This window comes from Kogia breviceps, chromosome 6 (assembly GCF_026419965.1).
Source record: "Kogia breviceps isolate mKogBre1 chromosome 6, mKogBre1 haplotype 1, whole genome shotgun sequence".
NCBI classification, from domain to species: domain Eukaryota; kingdom Metazoa; phylum Chordata; class Mammalia; order Artiodactyla; family Physeteridae; genus Kogia; species Kogia breviceps.
The window spans coordinates 32,784,050-32,803,908 of NC_081315.1; the positions used below are offsets into that span (position 1 = coordinate 32,784,050).

The 19,859-nt window shown below is 37.5% G+C and overlaps 1 protein-coding gene across 6 annotated transcripts in view; it reads left to right on the top strand.

Moving 5' to 3' along the window:
- The window catches only part of MND1 (meiotic nuclear divisions 1), a 95,744-nt gene extending 76,272 nt beyond the window's left edge, over positions 1–19,472 (top strand). For 2 of the 6 annotated variants that reach the window (XM_067035699.1, XM_067035696.1), the window contains one exon: positions 18,573–19,472. Coding sequence is in view for 3 of the 6 variants with exons in the window: in XM_067035696.1 (XP_066891797.1) it covers positions 18,573–18,610 (38 nt within the window). In the remaining 3 variants the exon portion in view is untranslated. Of the gene's footprint in view, positions 1–1,851; positions 2,092–18,572 lie in introns of those variants that run through there. The other 4 variants (XM_067035697.1, XM_067035700.1, XM_059066680.2 and 1 more) reach the window with 4 other exon arrangements.
- Positions 19,473–19,859: the final 387 nt, after the last annotated feature.

The following is a 19,859-nucleotide window of genomic DNA, read 5'->3' on the forward strand; positions in this document are numbered from 1 at the left end:
GTGACTGTCAAGATTGCACAGGTTGTGCAGACACTAATCAAATTAAACAGTTTACTCTAGAGTACCTCATGCTATTAGTATTCTCTCTTAGGTTCTTAAGAAAAGTAGAGATTTGGTTTAGATCATTACATGAAGATTTATTTTAATATCTGTTGATATTCTATAACATGTTATTTAAAGAAATGAGGATATTTTGTTAACATTATTCTATTTGATATAGTAGTATTCACCTCAGCAGTGAACTTCGTTCCAAACATTTAGTTATCAATATTTGATACTTGGAATTAAACTTCCTAAAACAATTTTTTTCTTTTTTTTTTGGCTGTACACGGGCCTCTCACTGTTGTGGCTTCTCCCGTTGTGGAGCACAGGCTCCGGACGCGCAGGCTCAGTGGCCATGGCTCACGGGCCCCGCCGCTCCGCGGCATGTGGGATCTTCCTGGACTGGGGCACGAACCCGTGTCCCCTGCATCGGCAGGCGGACTCTCAACCACTGCGTCACTAGGGAAGCCCCTAAAACAATATTTTTAAGAGTGATCAAACTTCATATATTAATTTCCTAATGGTACCATAACAACATACTTCAGACCAGGTGGCGTAAATAAAGAAATTGATTTTCTCACAGTTCTGGAGGATGGAAGTCCAAACTCAAGGTGTAGGCAGGTTTGGTTTTTTCTCAGGCCTCTCTCTCCTTGGCTTGTAGATGACCACCTTCTCCTTGTGTCCTGACAGAGTCTTTCCAATGCCTGGCCCTGGTGTCTCAGTGTGTCCACATTTCCTTTCCTTGTAAGGACACCAGTTAAATTGGATTAGGGCCCACCCCAGTGGGCTCATTTTAACTTAATCACCTCTTTAAAGACCCAATTTCCAAATACAATCATATTCTGAGGTTGTGGGGTTTAGGACTACTACATATGAATTAGGGGGAGGTGATAATTCAACCAATAACACTCCAAAAGAACCTACTTTAACCCTTCATTTCATTATCACAACTAACACAGTGCTTAATGTTTTATAGAATACTCTGAACCAGAAAACTGTATACCATTATTTTTCTGTATTTATAATACATATTCATTATAAAGATGGTATATATACATTAAAGAGAATGTGTAAAATTAAAAAAAGAAAACTCCCCGTCATTCCCATTCCCTCAGTGCAGCCATTGTGAGCACATTGGTACTGCCTATGCATTGACACCCTTCTACTTGATTAGACATTTAGATTGCTTTTATTTTTTTTTCTTTTGTTACAGTGGGGTGAAGATTTGCTCATAAATCTTTGTACACAATTTATTTCCTTGGGATAAATCCCTTTATATAGATGTAATACTTTTTTCAGTGGTAAACTGCATTTAAATTCCCTAGAAGACATTCAGGATATATCTGTTCCTCTTTTAGTCTTAAGAGAGAATCCCTTCCCTCCTCCTCATCCCTTCTCCCTGGCCTGATTGTCTGGAAGCCATTCTCTCTGTGGGGGAGGGAAAGGGGTTCCATTTGGGAACAGGAGAAACCCTAATTCCTGAGGTAACAGAATCCTGCCTCTGCTGTGGAAATGTGGAAGAGGCACCATTAACCTCTCCCTGTCTTTGGATTATTCTTTAAGTCAGGTATTCTTTAGTGGCAACTAATTTACTGAACTTTTTAATATGAAATCTGTTTATTCAAAATAATCATTAAATCTTCTCTTTCTTCTGAAGTTAATTACTGCTACTCTTGAAAATACAGAAAACTCCTTATTTTGATACTTCTAAAAGTAATAGAAGTAAAAAGAAACTGAATGTAATTATATTTGAAATGTTTTGTGATTAAGTTTTCAATCCTCAAAAATATTTCTCAATTTTCTTTATAGATAACATATTTGCAATAAAATCTTGGGCCAAAAGAAAATTTGGGTTCGAAGAAAATAAAATTGATAAAAGTTTTGGAATTCCAGAAGACTTTGACTACATAGACTAAAATGTTTGGTGTCAGCGAAGGAGCTATGTGCTTGTGAATATGTAAATTTTTATATTATCCAGCTAAATGTACTGAATTGTCATTTACCTATAACCGTGTTTGTTTTATTAATTTTAAATAAAGTATAAAGTGTAGATGTGTAGCACTCTTTTTGATCAGTCGAAAGCAGAATAATAGCCATGTTCCCTCAATGCTCATTAGAGTAGGAGAATGCAAGTCCACCTGTTAGTTTTACCAATAATTTTTTATAGATCAAAGCCATCATGACATGATAACATTTTTTAGTTTCTCTCAAATATTAAATATTAAGAACTAAGGATACTTTTGCAGGCTGTATTATACCTATACAGCCATACATACATGCTTGGAAATAACCTTAAAAACTCTAATGGCTGCTTTACTATTTCTCAGTATTTAATGGAAAATGTGAGTGATTGATTTTCAGTGTATAGCATCATATTTGCAAATTTCCCACAGGAAAAAATACAGAAAGTTGGTGTTCCTCAAACTTAGAGTTAGGTAGTAATTCCTCAGACATGAAAACTACTTTATTTTGAATGTTTGATGCCTTTCTACTGTAAAGAACAAGCACGTGGCCCTTTGTCCTGATTTATGTACTTTTTATAAGATGATATAGTGGTTTTAGTATAGCACACATAACCAGCAAGAGTTCAGGGATTTTTCTTTCAACTACCTTAAAAAGAGGAGGTTAAAAATAATGTATGCCCTGTGTATATATCTTTTTCCAGTTTAGCTTAGGCATTTAGAGTATTTGCAGGCACTCCAAGACAAACTTAAAGAAAAGAAAAATCAAAACTAATGTGTGGGGGCATCTCTGGTGGCGCAGTGGTTAAGAATCTGCCTGCAAATGCAGAGGACATGGGTTTGAGCCCTGGTCCGGGAAGATCCCACATGCCGCTGGGCAACTAAGCCCATGTGCCAAAACTGCTGAGCCTGCGCTCTAGAGCCTATGAGCCACAACTACTGAGCCTGCATGTCAGAACTACTGAAGCCTGTGCGCCTAGAGCTTGTGCTCCGCAACAAGAGAAGCCACCGCAGTGAGAAGCCTTCACACTGCAATGAAAAGTACCCCTGCTCGCCTCAACGAGAGAAAGCCTGCACGCAGCAACGAAAACCCAATGCAGCCAAAAAAAAAAAAAAAGAATAAATAAAATTAATTAATTTTAAAAAAAGATCCCACAAGCTGCTCAGTGTGACCAAAAAAAGTTTTTTATTTTAAAAATTAAAAGATGCTTCCTTGTTCAGAGAGAAGATTATATGCTCAAAAAGAAATCCATTTCTAATGATCCCTAAAAGATTCTATTTCATAAATATTTAGACAACTTCAAAAAAATTTTTTGAATATCTTATGGGTCTAGCACGAGAATGATTGAGGTGGAGTCTGTTCATGAGCTAGCCAGAGGTTGTGGTATCCTCCTAAGCTAGAAATGTGCTGGTGGATGTTTAACTAAAGTGACTCTTTGGAAAGTGGAGTGGGGCCTGGTTTATAGTATTTGCCTATCTGTGGGGTATAAATACTCCCAGCATAGCCAATTTCAGATTACCAACATGATGACAGTGCAGGGTTGGGGAAAGATGCTCAGTAGCACACTGTTGTATAGTATTTCTACCATGCATATACAATAGATGTAAATCTCAAGAGCACAGATAAGGGTAAAATGTAAAATAATTAGGGAGTGATGAGTTTTTAGTTTTAGTACCATTGTTTTTCATGTAATATAGTTCATCATAGTTTATGTGATTTAATCTTAGTGATGTTAACAGCTGGCTCACTACTAAGTTGGCTTGCCTATTCCAGCACATCAACTGTTCTTCATCTTGAAGAGCTGCTTTTGAGCTTGCTCTTCCCTGTAATTAGAGATACTGATTAAGAAGCCCAGGGGCATTGGTCCAGCCAAACTCTAGGTAATCCTTAGTCCTGGGTTGGTTTTGTAATTGATCTGAAGACTGAGGACAACTTAGGTAGACCTAGAGTCAAATTACTAGTGATCCAGGGTCAAATTTGATTCAGTAAATGTTATAATTGATACTCCCAGTATTGTTTCAATGAACTGTGAAGTTTAAAAGGTATTTGAGAGCTGATTTCCATCTTATCAATCTTCTTCACATGTAGTTATTTTTAAAATCTCACTACCTGTCTTATTTTTAAAGGATTCTAGAAAAGATTTTACAGTTTCCTAGTAAGTTTCACAGTTGTTCAGGGCCAGGTCAGATCACTGAAATGTCACTTCTGTGGTTGGGCCAGGACCAAAACAATCCATTAGGATGAATTGGATATGACTTTTCCTCTGATGTTTGCTGCATCATTAGTCTAACAGGATTATAAAGTTCTTGGCCTGTCTCAGAAATAGGTGCTATTATCCTAAACTTTATCAAACATGATCCTAAGGGATTAGAAAAGGAAATGTGTACAGCTGACAGGCAAGAAGCAAGAACCACCCTAATAATTCCTAAGCAGAAAGATCTAAATTGTAAACCCGATAATACTGGGTTTTTTGGTTTTTTTTTTTTTTTTGAGAACATGATTGGAGTAAAATAGAAAGCATTTTCCAGCTAATATGACATCGTTTGTAAGAGTAGTTACGATGTGACAGATTGGGGGAAGGTGTCTTAAAATTATACATAAACTCCCTTTCAGGATGTGCTTTCTGAATATTGGGAGGGAAATGTACTGCATTATGAGATGGCCACTGCAGTGAATTTATATTATGTTTATCCCAGCTTGACTTTTAAAAAATTATTTTGTGAGAGAGTTCAGGTAATATGGCTATCTTTGAAAGTATTCATTGACTCTCAAGGCTAATGATTTCTATTAACCAAGAATGGCAAACTACCACCCTGAGCACCAAATCCAAGGCCTGTTTTTTTAGAGCTTTTGAGCTAAGAATGCCTTTTGTACACTTTTTTAATGATGTAAAAATAGGAGTATGCAACGGAGGCTGTATGTAGCCTACAAAGCCTGAAATATTTACCATCTGATGCTTTACAGAAAAAGTTTTCCAACTTCCAAAAGATCAAAAACTGACTGCCTGTGGTCCAGATATGACCTGCGAGGTGTATTTTATTTTGCCTCACCTGTGTTTTATTTTTAATTTAAATTAATTGTCAACATATTCACATGTAAAAGGTCACATGCAAATTGAGATTTCCAGCTTCTTTTGGATACTGGCTGATTTAGCAACCCACATGGCAGCAAATCTGCTAGAGGTGAATAGGACTGGCTCAGTGGTGGCAAATTCATTTCTGAGAGGAATGCCAAATACAGCTTTCTTCCTTAAGTCACAGTTTTGCTCCAAGTTGACAACTGACTTGAGATCACGCTTTCGTTTCAACTTTTCAAATTCCAGAAAAAAAATCCACAGCTATTTTTTTTATTGAGATTGTATTAAAATTTTAAATTAATATAGACCTGATATCTTGATGATGAAATATTCTATTCAAGAACAAGGGATATCTTTCCATTTGCTCAAACATACTCTTGTGTTTTTCCAGCAAACTCTAAGTTTTCCAGAAAACTATAAAGTTTTCTTCATATAAAATTTTTATATTTCTTAGGTGTTTCTTAAGTATTTTATCTTTTTTTGTTGCCATTTTAAATGGAGTTTTCCATATTATTTTCTAACTGGTCATTATGTATCTGAAGGTCATTGGGTTTTGCATATTAACTTTATATCCTGCTATCTTGCTAAATTCTTTTTTGCTTGAGTTTGTTTTATAATTAATTCTTTGAGGTTTTCCAAGATCATATCATCTTCAATAAACATAGTTTTTTTAATCTTTGAAAATTAACACTATTTTCTATTCCAAAATAAAAATATCAAATTTAGCTGTAAATGTAACAGAACTAAAAACTGAAGGGAAAATAAGGGGATTACTGAACTTCAGATCTTTTCTAACCAATTGATAATTCTTGAAAGAGACTTCTGAGATAAGAAACAAAATTAAAAACTATTAAGAGCCTGAAGTCACTAGGTTTTTTTAAACTTTATTTTTTGCTTTGTGATATTATCAACTGTCTCCATTTTTTTTAGTTTAATTTATTTAACATCTTTGAGTATAATTGCTTTACAATGGTGTGTTAGTTTCTGCTTTATAACAAAGTGAATCAGCTGTACCTATACATATATCCCCATATCTCCTCCCTCTTGCGTCTCCCTCCCACCTTCCCTATCCCACCCCTCTAGGTGGTCACAAAGTACAGAGCTGATCTCCCTGCGCTATGCGGCTGCTTCCCACTAGCTATTTTACGTTTGGTAGTATATATGTGTCCATGCCATTCTCTCACTTCGTCCCAGCTTACCCTTCCCCCTCCCCGTGTCCTCAAATCCATTCTCTATGAATAGACATAGTTTTACTTCTTTTCTAATTCTTACGTTTCTAATTGTTTTCTCTTATCTGATTGCATTGGCTAATACCACTCATAAAACTGTAGTGGAGATAGAGAACATCTGTCTTGTTTCTGACCTTAGTAGGAATGCCTTTGTAATTCTGCATTAAGTAAAATGCTGGCCTTTTATAATATATAATTGGTAATGTTAAGGAAGTATTAATCTAGTCCTATTTTCTCAAGGATTTGTATAAGGAATGCTTGTTGAATTTGTCAGAGTTTTCTCCACCTGTGGAGATAAGCATATGATCTTTCTTTTAAAATCTATTAATAAGTTGATTGATATTAATATATTTCCTAACACTCAGCTATCCATATATTCCTGGCATAAAACCTACTTGGTCATGGTGAATTATTTCCTTAATGTGATATTAGAGATTTTTAATAGTTTATTTAGAATTTTTGCATCAATATTCATAAGTGATACTGGTCTCTAATTATTTCTTTATGTGCTATCTCTTCAGATTTAGGTATCAACTGCTTTTTTTTTAAACATCTTTATTGGAGTATAATTGCTTTACAATGGTATGTTAGTTTCTGCTTTATAACTTCTTAAAAAAGATTTGCAAGTTTTCTTTCATTTTCTCTGAAACAATTTATGTATTGATAATGCTGGGACTACGTGGCCTCTAAAGAACATTTCCAAATATCTGTTTGCACATTTATGGGAGTTTCGAAGATGAATTCCTTCACAAAAGAAAAAAGAAAAGAGTCCCTATTCGTGAAGAACTGATCCTCTAAAAAGAATATAAGAAATATGAGGTAGAGCTGGATTTTATAGAAAAGGATGGAATGGTAATAGCTTTGAGGACTTTTTAAATTGCTTTTTCCATGGGTTTTCAGAAATGAATTATAAAAAGATTTGTAAAAACTTATCTTGGAACCTTTTATCAAAATCAGATATGTAAAAATCACTGCCTTTTAGCTGAAATTTATTAATGAAAGAGAAAATTTGTAATTAATGCTCAGTTGTCTTCAGGTTAGCTTTTAGAAGTGAAATCCCAAATGCTTTCTGAAAAACCTCTCTAAAATGTACCTTACCAATTTTGGAGACTGGATTTGATGCAGAAAGGGCAAATTATTTTACAAGCCGGAACTTGGAAGGCACCATGTTTCTCATAACATTTTGAAAAGTAACTATGGGAACTTTTTACACATTTAAATTGAACAGATGTGTAATTTTTTTCTGTCCAGCTGTGGTTGTTACCATGTTTAAGTAAATGTTCTTCTTGCTTACATGTGTTTCCTGTGTTATGTGAGCTCTAGGGACCCACACCTGACTCAGTTTAACTTGCTTATTAGCAAGTTTCCATCCGAGCAGATTTGGTTTGATTCTGAGGTCAACTGGAACAAATATTTTGCCTTTAAGGACCCTAATAAAATCAGTTTGTATTTACAGGGACTGAAATGGCCTGTTTGTTTGTTTTTAACAGATAAAAATATACTTTTAATGACAACAATTTCCTTAATGCACCTAGAAAGATAACTTCTTTTTTAGTACGGTGTCAACATTTGACATAGCACAGCTTGAGGGATTAAAGTACCTAGATATGAAAATTATTTTGTATAACCATAACTGAAAGTATCTAAGAGGTTGCTTAACTTTTCTCATATATAGACAATATTTAGAAGCAGTGACAGCCATATTATATGGCAATATTAACTATGTTATTATAAAACCATTTAAAGAGAAAGGTGGTAGTGTTGGAACTACATATATTTTGAAGATACTCTTCTCCCTACTAGACAAAAGCTACTTGAGGGCATGTTGATTTTTCATCTCTGTAGGGCCAGGGCATCTCACGTATTATTTAGCACAAAAGAATTGCAACTTCATAATCTCCTGCCTCAAATAGACTCTCAACATTCTTTATCAACCCTTTTACTTAAAGCTATAACTGGCCTTATTCCAGAAAGGCTATAAAACAGCTGTTACTTTCAATCAGCTTTTCCTCTCAGTCCCTAAAACTATTTCAAACATTTGCCACCCAGGCCTCTCTATTCAACTCTACTTTCCTCAATTTTCTCTATTTATTAAAAAAATTTTTTTTAAATTTTCAAGCATAATTTCAACTCCCTAACCCCCTACCTCCAATTATTTTCACACCCATACTTCTGCTTAGACTAACATCTCCACTGTTGCTGAGACCCAGCTCCCTCCTGGTTGCTCCAAGAATTTGCTTTGCTTCATTTTTTCTCCTCTTTCCCTCCCCCAGTATCTTCACTCTTCCTCTCTACTGCCTGATCTTTCTTAACACACCTCCACAGTGTTGCATCAGACCACATTACCAGATAGGATAAAATACCATTTCTTCTCCTAATATTCTAATATCCTAGGGTTCAGATAAATTAAGGCATTTTTGAAGGTTACTCACAGTCACTTTTTCTCCACTTATGAAATCATTTGAACATTCATTTAATAATCTCATATTTGCCAGGCATTATATTAGATGTTGATGATACGAAGATAAATGAGTTCTATAGTCCTTGCCTCAAAGGATTGCAATTAAGTGAATGAGGCAGACACACAAGCAGGGAATTACAAAAGTAAAGAAAGCCAAGGTGAGGAGTGTACAGGTGTTAGGTTGATGTGGAAGAGGAGCACTGCCACACCAACCTACACCCACACTTCCTAGGATGTAGTTCCATAGATATAAAATTGACCCTGGGTGGGTCCACCTCTAGAAATGACTTCCTATTCTGGCTCCCAGTTATTGATATCTCTTTAATAAATCCACAGTGGGGAACACTATTATATTTTAATAATTAAACATAATCATTTTAAATAGTAAGAAAAATATATACAAAAGTAAATTATCGCTATCTAAAATTTCTACAGACCATATTACTACCTTTTAATAAAAGGGGAATATAACACATATAATTGCTTGTGTCTACACACACACACACGCAAACCTAAAAGGATGTACAGGAAACTTAATAATGGTTACCTATGAGAAAGGGAGGGATTTTTCCTCTGTTCCTTTTTATAAATTTTATTTTTAACTGTATATTGCTTGTTCAAAAAGTTGAATTACAACAAAGAAATCCTAGAGGTCTCTGCACCATCTGGCCCCAACTTTTCAATTTTATTTTACACGTCTCTGCAACATGATACAAATTAATGTAGTCTCATCTCTTAATCGAAGAATCATTAGCATGCAAGTTTTGCTCATCTGAGCCCTTCATCAGGCATGTACTCTATCTAAACCCTATTTCTTCAAGGAGCAGCTCAAGTCCAGCATCCTTCATGAGGCCTTCTCTATTAATGCCAGCTCACAGTAACCTCCTGTAAGCCATCGCTCTATATAACGAGTTAACGTATGTCCACTCATGTGGCACTGGTCATTTGTAATGTTACCTAAATAATGTTCGTGTTTGGATGTTTTGTATCCACTAGATTCTCAGCTTACCTCCTTGCATCATCCACATATAAATAAAGCACTTAATATTTATTGAATCAATTAATCCAATCCATTCGCTGAGCAGGATAATTTTGTCTTAATGAAAACCATTGAATGAAAATAAACAATAGACTGTTGCAAGTGTTTCTTAAATCCCTGGAGAACAGTATGGATCTGGATCAAACAAGCTTGAGTTCAAGTGCTGGCTCTCACTGTGAATTTAGGCAAGTTACTTAACATCCCTATGCTTTCCTGCCCTGTTTCTTTTTTCTTTTCTTTTTTTTAAAAATTTTTATACAATTTTTATACATGCCATTTACAGTTATTACAAAGTATTGGCTCTATTCCCTGTGTTGTACAATAAGCTTGAGCCTGTCTAACCCCCAGTAGTTTGTACCTCCCACTCCCAGACCCCTATATTGCCCCTCCTCCCCCCTGCCCTGTTTCTTGAATCTAGATAAAACAACAGGCCTCAAAGATCTGGAGTTTGTTTGGAGAGTTAAGTGAAATGATGTAAATACAGCAATTAACACTGTGCTCTAGCACAGAGTATAGGCTCAGCAGAAGATAGTCATGTCATTCTGAACATTTAGGAAATTCTTTTCAGGAGCAAATAGAATGCTGCAAATGCAGTGATGGTGGTTACTTGCACAGGTGCACTGCCTTCCAGGGCCTGGGCACCACCAGACCTCCCTCTCACCTTGGAGCCCTTGCTCTTGCTGTGGAGTAGCCTACACTTCCCTGCATCACCCTCACCCCCAGCCAGCCTCTGTACTCAGGGCCTCCTCCACTCCTGCCGGACAGGGGAAGATGAGTTACAGGAAGGCCAGCTCAGAGGTTAGGAAACATTTTCTTATAGAAAAGCATTGTCATCCATGGTGGTCAGGGTCTTTAGTAAAATTAGTTTAATGGACTTCTTTGGCCATATCTGGCCATCTGAACCTCCACATCTAAAATTGTTTCCATGGGAAACTATGTTCCAGCCTAACGACTGACTTAGAAAGGACTTATTGGAAAGCAACTTGTTTGGGGACTGTCAGTAGATCAACATGCATAACTCATTGTCAATGAAAAAGGAATTGACATTTCTTCTGCTGAAACATATTGTACATACATTTTTACAACTGTTTCTTGGGGACACCAAGTATCTAAAGTTATTGAAAATAGCAGCCGTATAAGCCCATCAGACTGAATTGATTTTCTGGGTCTAATTATATTTGAGCTTCTAACTCCAGCAACACAAATGTGCTTGTTAAATGTCTCTGAGACATTTTTAGAATTCAATACTTTGAAGCAAGGTAGAGGGAGCTTTTCCCTTTGCAGCGCCCCCTTGTGGTTACATAACACGGTGCTGAAGTGGCACCCCTCCCCCACCCCTCCTAGAAGCCTTCCTGCCCTTGTATGGCAGCTGTTCCACTGCAGTTCTTGGTACTGAAGCAAGCAAGTCGAACCCTTATTAGGATCCAAGCTTAAAAGTTAAGCAGCTCAAGGGCTAAGATTAAGGCTCTGCTGTGTGTAGAATCTGGAAGATACTACATGAATCAACTATACTGTGTTTCGGATGAAGCTGTTAGATAGGAATATAGGTGATCTGTATGAGATTGGTGTCCTAACACAAAAACAATTACTTGTTCTGTTTTAAATTTATCCTAAGTCCCAAGAGAGCATTTTTCTAATTCTCTGATGTTTCCATGTTGTGTAATTACCACAAAGAGCATCAAGAATGTCTTTTCTTTCCTTTTGCTTCTCTTTCTTACGTCCTTGTGGATGTGGGCAAAAGCAGCATCCACGTACTCTCTGCTGTTTATTCCAGGTTTCCGCTCAGTTCCTGAGTCACCCTCTCTTTTAAGTTAGTTTCTCTAAGAGGGAGAAGAAAAAAGCAGAACCAGGCAGTTAATTCTCTTGTTCCACCCCCTCAACAAAGCAAGTTCTCAAGAAGGGTAGGGTATAAGCATTTAATATACCAAAATAAGCCTTATAAAGATACCCCACACAGAATGGAAACTGGTGCCATTATGGAAAACAGTACGAAGTCTCCTCAAAAAATTAAAAATAGAGTTGCCTTATGATCCAGCAATCCCACTCCTGAGCATACACCCAGATAAAACTATAATTCGAAAAGAGAGACTGCTTCAAGATGGCAGAGTAGAGGATGTGCGCTCACTCCCTCTTGCGAGAGCATCGGAATCACAACTAACTGCTGAGCAAGCATTGACAGGAAGACACTGGAACGCACCAAAAAAGATACCCCACATCCAAAGACAAAGGAAAAGCCACAGTGAGGTGGTAGGAGGGGTACAGTCACAATAAAATCAAATCCCATAACGGCTGGATGGGTGACTCACAAACTGGAGAACACATACCACAGAAGTCCACCCACCGGAGTGAAGGTTCTGAGCCCCACGTCAAGCTTCCCAACCTGGGGGTCCAGCAACGGGAGGAGGAATTCCTAGAGAGTCAGACTTTGAAGGCTAGTGGGATTTGATTGCAGGACTTCGACAGGACTAGAGGAAACAGACTCCACTCTTGGAGGGCACACACAACGTACTGTGCACATCGGGACCCAGGGAAAGGAGCAGTGACCCCATAGGAGACTGAACCAGACCTACCTGCTAGTGTTGGAGGGGCTCCTGCAGAGGCGGGGGGTGGCTGTGGCTCACCATGAGGACAAGAAACCTGGCAGCAGAAATTCTGGGAGGTCCTCCTTGGTGTGAGCCCTCCCAGAGTCCGCCATTAGCCCCACCAAAGAGCCAGGCAGGCGCCAGTGTTGGGTCGCCTCCGGCCAAACAACCAACAGGGAGGAAAGCCAGCCCCACACATCAGCAGACAAACGGATTAAAGTTTTACTGAGCTCTGCCCACCAGAGCAACACCCAGCTCTACATACCACCAGTTCCTTCCATCAGGAAACTTGCACAAGCCTCTTACATAGCCTCATCCACCAGAGGGCAGACAGCAGAAGCAAGAACTACAGTTCTTCAGCCTGTGGAAGGAAAACCACATTCACAGAAAGACAGACAAAATGTAAAGGCAGAGGACTTTGTACCAGATGAAGGGATAAGATAAAACCCCAGAAAAACAACGAAATGAAGGGGAGATAGGCAATCTTCCAGAAAAAGAATTCTGAATAACGACAGTGAAGATGATCCAGGACCTCAGAAAAAGAATGGAGGCAAAGATCAAGAAGATGCAAGAAATGTTTAACAAAGACCTAGAAGAATTAAAGAACAAACAAACAGAGGTGAACAATACAATAACTGAAATGAAAAATACACTAGAAGGAATCAATAGCAGAATAATTGAGGCAGAAGAACAGATAAGTGACCTGGAAAACAGAATGGTGGGATTCACTGCTGCGGAACAGAATAAAGAAAAAAGAATGAAAGAAATGAAGACAGCCTAAGAGACCTCTGGGACAACACTAAATGCAACAACATTTGTATTATAGGGGTCCCAGAAGGAGAAGAGAGAAAGGACCCAAGAAAATCGTTGAAGAGTTTATAGTCAAAAACTTCCCTAACATGGGAAAGGAAATAGCCACCCAAGTCCAGGAAGCACAGAGAGTCCCATACAGGACACACCCAAGGAGAAACACGCAGAAACACATAGTAATCAGATTGACAAAAACTACAGACAAAGAAAAATTATTGAAAGCAACAAGGGAAAAGCAACAAATAACATACAAGGGAACACCCACAAGGTTAACAGCTGATTTCTCAGCAGAAACTCTACAAACGAGAAGGGAGTGGCATGATATATTTAAAGTGATGAAAAGAAAGAATCTACAATGAAGATTACTCTACCCAGCAAGTATCTCATTCAGATTCGACAGAGAAATCAAAAGCTTTACAGAGAAGCAGAAGCTAAGAGAATTCAGCACCACCAAACGAGCTGTACAACAAATGCTAAAGGAACTTCTCTAAGCGGGAAACACAAGAGAAGAAAAGGACCTACAAAAACAAACACATAACAATTAAGAAAATGGTAATAGGAACATGCATGTCGATAATTACCTTAAACGTGAATGGATTAAATGCTCCAACCAAAAGACACAGGCTCACTGAATGGATACAAAAACAAGACTTATATATCTGCTGTCTACAAGAGACCCCCTTCAGACGTAGGGAAACATACAGACTGCAAAAGAGGGGATGGAAAAAGATATTCCATGTAAATGGAAATCAAAAGAAAGCTGGAGCAGCAATACTCATATCAGATAAAATAGACCTTAAAATAAAGAATGTTACAAGAGGCAAGGAAGGACACTACATAATGATCAAGGGATCAATCCAAGAAGAAGATATAACAATTATAAATATATATGTATCTAACATAGGAGCACCTCAATACATAAGGCAACTGCTAACAACTATAAAAGAGGAAATCGACTGTAGCATAATAATAGTAGGGGACTTTAACACCTCACTTACACCAATAGATCATCCAAACAGAAAATTAATAAGGAAACACAAGCTTTAAATGACACAATAGACCAGATAGATTTAATTTATATTTATAGGACGTTCCATCCAAAAACAGCAGGTTACACTTTTTTCTCAAATGCACACAGAACATTCTCCAGAATAGATCACATCTTGGGTCACAAATCAAGCAAATTTAAGATTTCTTAAGTGTTAAATTTAAGAAAATTGAAATCATATCAAGCACCTTTTTTGAACACAACACTATGAGACTAGAAATCAGTTACAGGGAAAAGAATGTAAAAAACTCAAACACACAGAGGCTAAACAATACATTACTAAATAACCAAGAGATCACTGAAGAAATCAAAGAGGAAATCAAAAAATACCTAGAGACAATTTACAATGAAAACACAAGGATCCAAAACCTATGTGATACAGCAAAAGCAGTTCTAAGAGGGAAGTTTATAGCAATACAAGCCTACCTCAAGAAACAAGAAAAATCTCAAGTAAACAATCTAACCTTACACCTAAAGGAACTAGAGAAAGAGGAACAAACAAAACCCAAAGTTAGTAGAAGGAAAGAAATCATAAAGATCAGAGCAGAAATAAATGAAATAGAAACAAAGAAAACAGTAGCAAAGATCAATAAAATTAAAAGCTGGATCTTTAAGAAGATAAACAAAATTGATAAACTGTTAGCCAGACTCATCAAGAAAAAGAGGGAGAGGACTCAAATCAATAAAATTAGAAATGAAAAAGGAGAAGTTACAACAGACACCGCAGAAATACAAACCATCCTAAGAGACTACTACAAGCAACTCTATGCCAATAAAATGGACAACCTAGAAGAAATGGACAAATTCTTAGAAAGGTATAATCTGCCAATACTGAGCCAGGAAGAAAGAAAAATATGAACAGACCAATCACAGGTAATGAAATTGAAACTGTGATTTAAAATCTTCAACAAACAAAAGTCCAGGACCAGATGGCTTCACAGGTGAATTCTATCAAACATTTAAAGAAGAGCTAACACCTATCCTTCTCAGACTCTTCCAAAAAATTGCACAGGAAAGACCACTCCCGAACTCATTCTATGAGGCCACCGTCACCCTGATACCAAAACCAGACAAAGATGCTACAAAAAAAGAAAATTACAGACCAATATCACTGATGAATATAGATGCAAAAATCCTCAACAAAATACTAGCAAACAGAATCCAACAACACATTAAAAGGATCATACACCATGATCAAGTGGGACCTATCCCAGGGATGCAAGGATTCTTCAATATATGCAAATCAATCAATGTGACACACCATATTAACAAATTGAAGAATAAAAACCATATGATCATCTCAATAGATGCAGAAAAAGATTTTGACAAAATTCAACACCCATTTATGGTAAAAACTCTCCAGAAAGTGGGCATAGAGGGAACCTATCTCAACATAGTAAAGGCCATGTACAACAAACCCACAGCAAACATCATTCTCAATGGTGAAAAACTGAAAGCATTTCCTCTAAGATCAGGAAGACAAGGATGTCCACTCTCGCCACTATTATTCAACATAGTTTTGGAAGTCCTAGCCACAGCAATCAGAGAAGAAAAAGAAATAAAAGGAATACAAATTGGAAAAGAAGTAAAACTGTCACTGTTTGCAGATGACATGATAGTATACACAGAGAATCCTAAAGATGCCACCAGAAAACTACTAGAGCTAATCAATGAATTTGGTAAAGTTGCAGGATACAAAATTAATGCATAGAAATCTTTTACATTCCTATACACTGATGATGAAAAATCTGAAAGAGAAATTAAGGAAACACTCCATTTACCATTACAACAAAAAGAATAAAATACCTAGCAATAAACCTTCCTAGGGAGACAAAAGACCTGTATGCAGAAAACTATAAGACACTGATGAAAGAAATTAAAGATGATACCAACAGATGGAGAGATATACCGTGTTCTTGGATTGGAAGAATCAATATTGTGAAAACTACCCAAAGCAATCTACAGATTCAATGCAATCCCTATCAAATTACCAATGACATTTTTTCACAGAACTAGAACAAAAAATCTTAAAATTTGTGTGGAGACACAAAAGACCCCGAATAGCCAAAGCAGTATTGAGGAAAAAAACAGAGCTGGACAAAAATGGAGCTGATTTCAGACTATACTACAAAGCTACAGTAATGAAGAAAATATGATACTGGCACAGAAATATAGATCAATGGAAAAAGAAAGCCCAGACATAAACCCATTCACCTATGGTCAACTAATGTATGACAAGAGAGAAGGATATGCAAAGGAGAAAAGACAGTCTCTTCAATAAGTGATGCTGGGAAAACTGGACAGCCACATGTAAAATAATGAAATTAGAACACTCCCTAACACTATACCCAAAAATAAACTAAAAATGGATTAGAGACCTAAATATAAGACCAGACACTATAAAACTCTTAGAGGAAAACATAGGAAGAACACTCTTTGACATAAATCACAGCAAGATCTTTTTTGATCCACCTCCTAGAGTAATGGAAATAAAAACAAAAATAAACAGATGGGACCTAATGAAACTTAAAACCCTTTGCAAACCAAAGGAAACTTCAAACAAGACGAAAAGACAACCTTTGGAATAGGAGAAAATATTTACAAATGAATCAACGGACAAAGGATTAATCTCCAAAATATATAAACAGTTCATGCAGCTCAATATTAAAAAAACAAACAACCGAATCCAAAAGTGGGCAGAAGACCTCTATAGACATTTCTCCAAAGAAGACATACAGATGGCCAAGAAGCACATGAAAAGGTGCTCAACATCACTAATTATTAGAGAAATGCAAATCAAAACTACAATGAGGTATCACTTCACACATTTAGCATGGGCACCATCAGAAAATCTACAAACAGCAAATGCTGGAGAGGGTGTGGAGAAAAGCAAACCCTCTTGCACTGTTGGTGGGAATGTAAATTGATACAGCCACTATGGAGAACAGTATGGAGGTTCCTTCAAAAACTAAAAATAGAATTACCACATGATCCAGCAATGCCACTGCTGGGCATATACCCTGAGAAAACCATAATTCAAAAAGAGTCATGAACCCCAATGTTCATTGCATCACTGTTTACAATAGCCAGATCATGGAAGTAACCTAAATGTCCATTGACATACGATGGATAAAGAAGATGTGGTACATATATATAATGGAATATTACTCAGCCATAAAAAGGAACAAAATTGGGTCATTTGTAGAGATGTGGATGGATCTAGAGACTGTCATACAGAGTGAAGTAAGTCAGAAAGAGAAAAACAAATATGGTATATTAACGCATATATGTGCAACCTAGAAAAATGGTACAGATGAAGCGGTTTGCAGGGCAGAAATAGAGATACAGATGTAGAGAACAAATGTATGGACACCAAGGGAGGAAAGTGGCAGGGGGTGGTGGTGGTGGTGTGAATTGGGAGATTGGGATTGACATGTATACACTAATATGTATAAAATGGATAACTAATAACAACATGCTGTATAAAAAATCTAAAAAATAAAAAAATAAAATTAATATACATCTCCATAGAAGCTGGGAAACAGACAAACATGACATGAAATAAAGATCACCTGTAATCCTTCTATAGAGAAAAAAATATAGTTACTGTTTTGGTAAGTCTTGTTCATATGTATAAATATATAAATTTTAAAAGAAAATAAAAGATATCTGCACCCCTGTGTTCATAACAGCACTGTTTACAATAGCCAAGTCATGAAAATAGCTTAAATGTCCATCAACAGATTAATGGATAAAGACGATGTGGTATATTTACAGTGGAATATCACTCATTCATAAAAAAGAATGAAATAATGCCATTTGCAGCAACATGGATGGACCTAGAGATTATCATACTAAGCAAAGTAAATCAGAGAAAGACAAATACCATATGATCTCACTTAACATGTGGAATCTAAAATACGACACAAATGAACATATCTGCAAAACAGAAACAGACTCATGGTCATAGAGAACAGAGGGAGGTGGGGAAGGGCTGGACCAGGATTGTGGGGTTAGCAGATACAGACTATTATATACAGGATAAATAAACAACAAGGTCCTACTGTATAGCACAGGGAACTATATTCAATATCCTATGATAAACTATCATGGAAAAAAATTTGAAAAAGAATATATATATGTATAACTGAGTCACTTTGTTGTACAGCAGAAATTAATATGACACTGTACATCAACTATACTTCAATAAAAATTTTTTAAAAATAAAGATACCCACCCAGTACATTTGCTTCGTTCTAAGGGATAGTTTGAACTTTTTGCGAATTCTGGAAATTAAACAAGCTGAAACTGTTTTTTTTACAGAAGAACTTGGGACACCAGAAATGTCCAGTCACTTGTGAAATGCCTGTGTTATAAACTCCCAAAGATGAATGAGAAGCTCCAAGTCCTGAAGACAATCAGTCTTGATGCAGAAGCAGAAGCGGAAAGAGGTGGTTATGCATCACTAAGTGCTGTGCTAAAGCTTTTCAGACGGTGCTGGGGAGGCATAGCTCAGGGGCCTCTCAAAAGTCCTCATAGACAAACGGATGGCTCATCAAGACCCAGTCTTCAGGTGTTCTGGAGCGGGGCAGGTGAACCCCGGAAAGGCCAGAGATTCCCTGAGACGATGCTCTGACAGTCCTCTGAGGCTCCCTAACTTTTGGAAGTAAGTGTGTGCGTGGGAATTGGTACTTGAATTCATTCTTTGTTCAACAAACATTTATTGTGCCCTTATTAGGTACTGGGAGTTACAGCGGCAAACAGGTTCTCCTGAAGACATTGACCAAAGAACTATACATGTATAATAGCAGCTCTGCCAAGTCCCGTGGTGGAAAATGCAGGGCGCTAGGAGAGCTGAACCCAGGGACATTTGGATTGGAGAGAGGTGGTGTGCAGGGCAGGGGGTGTCAGGGAAGAAAGCAACATTAAACCCGTGACCTAAAGCTTCGTGGAGGCCAAGGGAAGGGCGTGTGTGGTTTACTGCGGGGAAAAACGTGGCTTCAGAGGAGGAGCAGAGAGTCAGGGGGACAGAGCCCCATGCCCGGGAAAGGGAGGAGGTTGCAGTGCAACCAGAGACGTAGACACGTCCTTCAGGGTTTGCAGGAACTGTCACAGATTTTGGACTCTGTGGATGATGGGAAGCCATTGAATGGTTTAAGCTAAAGAATTAACATGACCAGATCTGTATTTTTATGAAGCACTCTGACTGCTCTATAGAGTAGTGTCCACCAAACTTTTTAAGTAGTGTACCTCTATCAATAAAACATTTAAATTCCGCATGCCAATACAAGCACGTTTGTATACGCATCATGTTATGTGTATTATAAAATACAGAATAGTCGTTTTAAAGGGTGAGATAAATTGAAGTCCTAAGCTTTTCCTCCAGCCGTTCACTCTGCAACAAAGGGTCTGCCTGGGGGCTCCTGGTGTGCAGTGTGGACGGAGGGCCTGGCAGCAAGGAGACAGGTTCTGTGATTATCCGGGTCAGAAGTGGTGGAAGCTTGGATTAGGACGAGGAGGGAGAGAAGTCGACAGGCCTTAAACGTATTTCACAAGTCGAATAGAAAAGGCTGACTGGCTGGTTGGCTGGGATGGGTGGGGGTGGGGAGG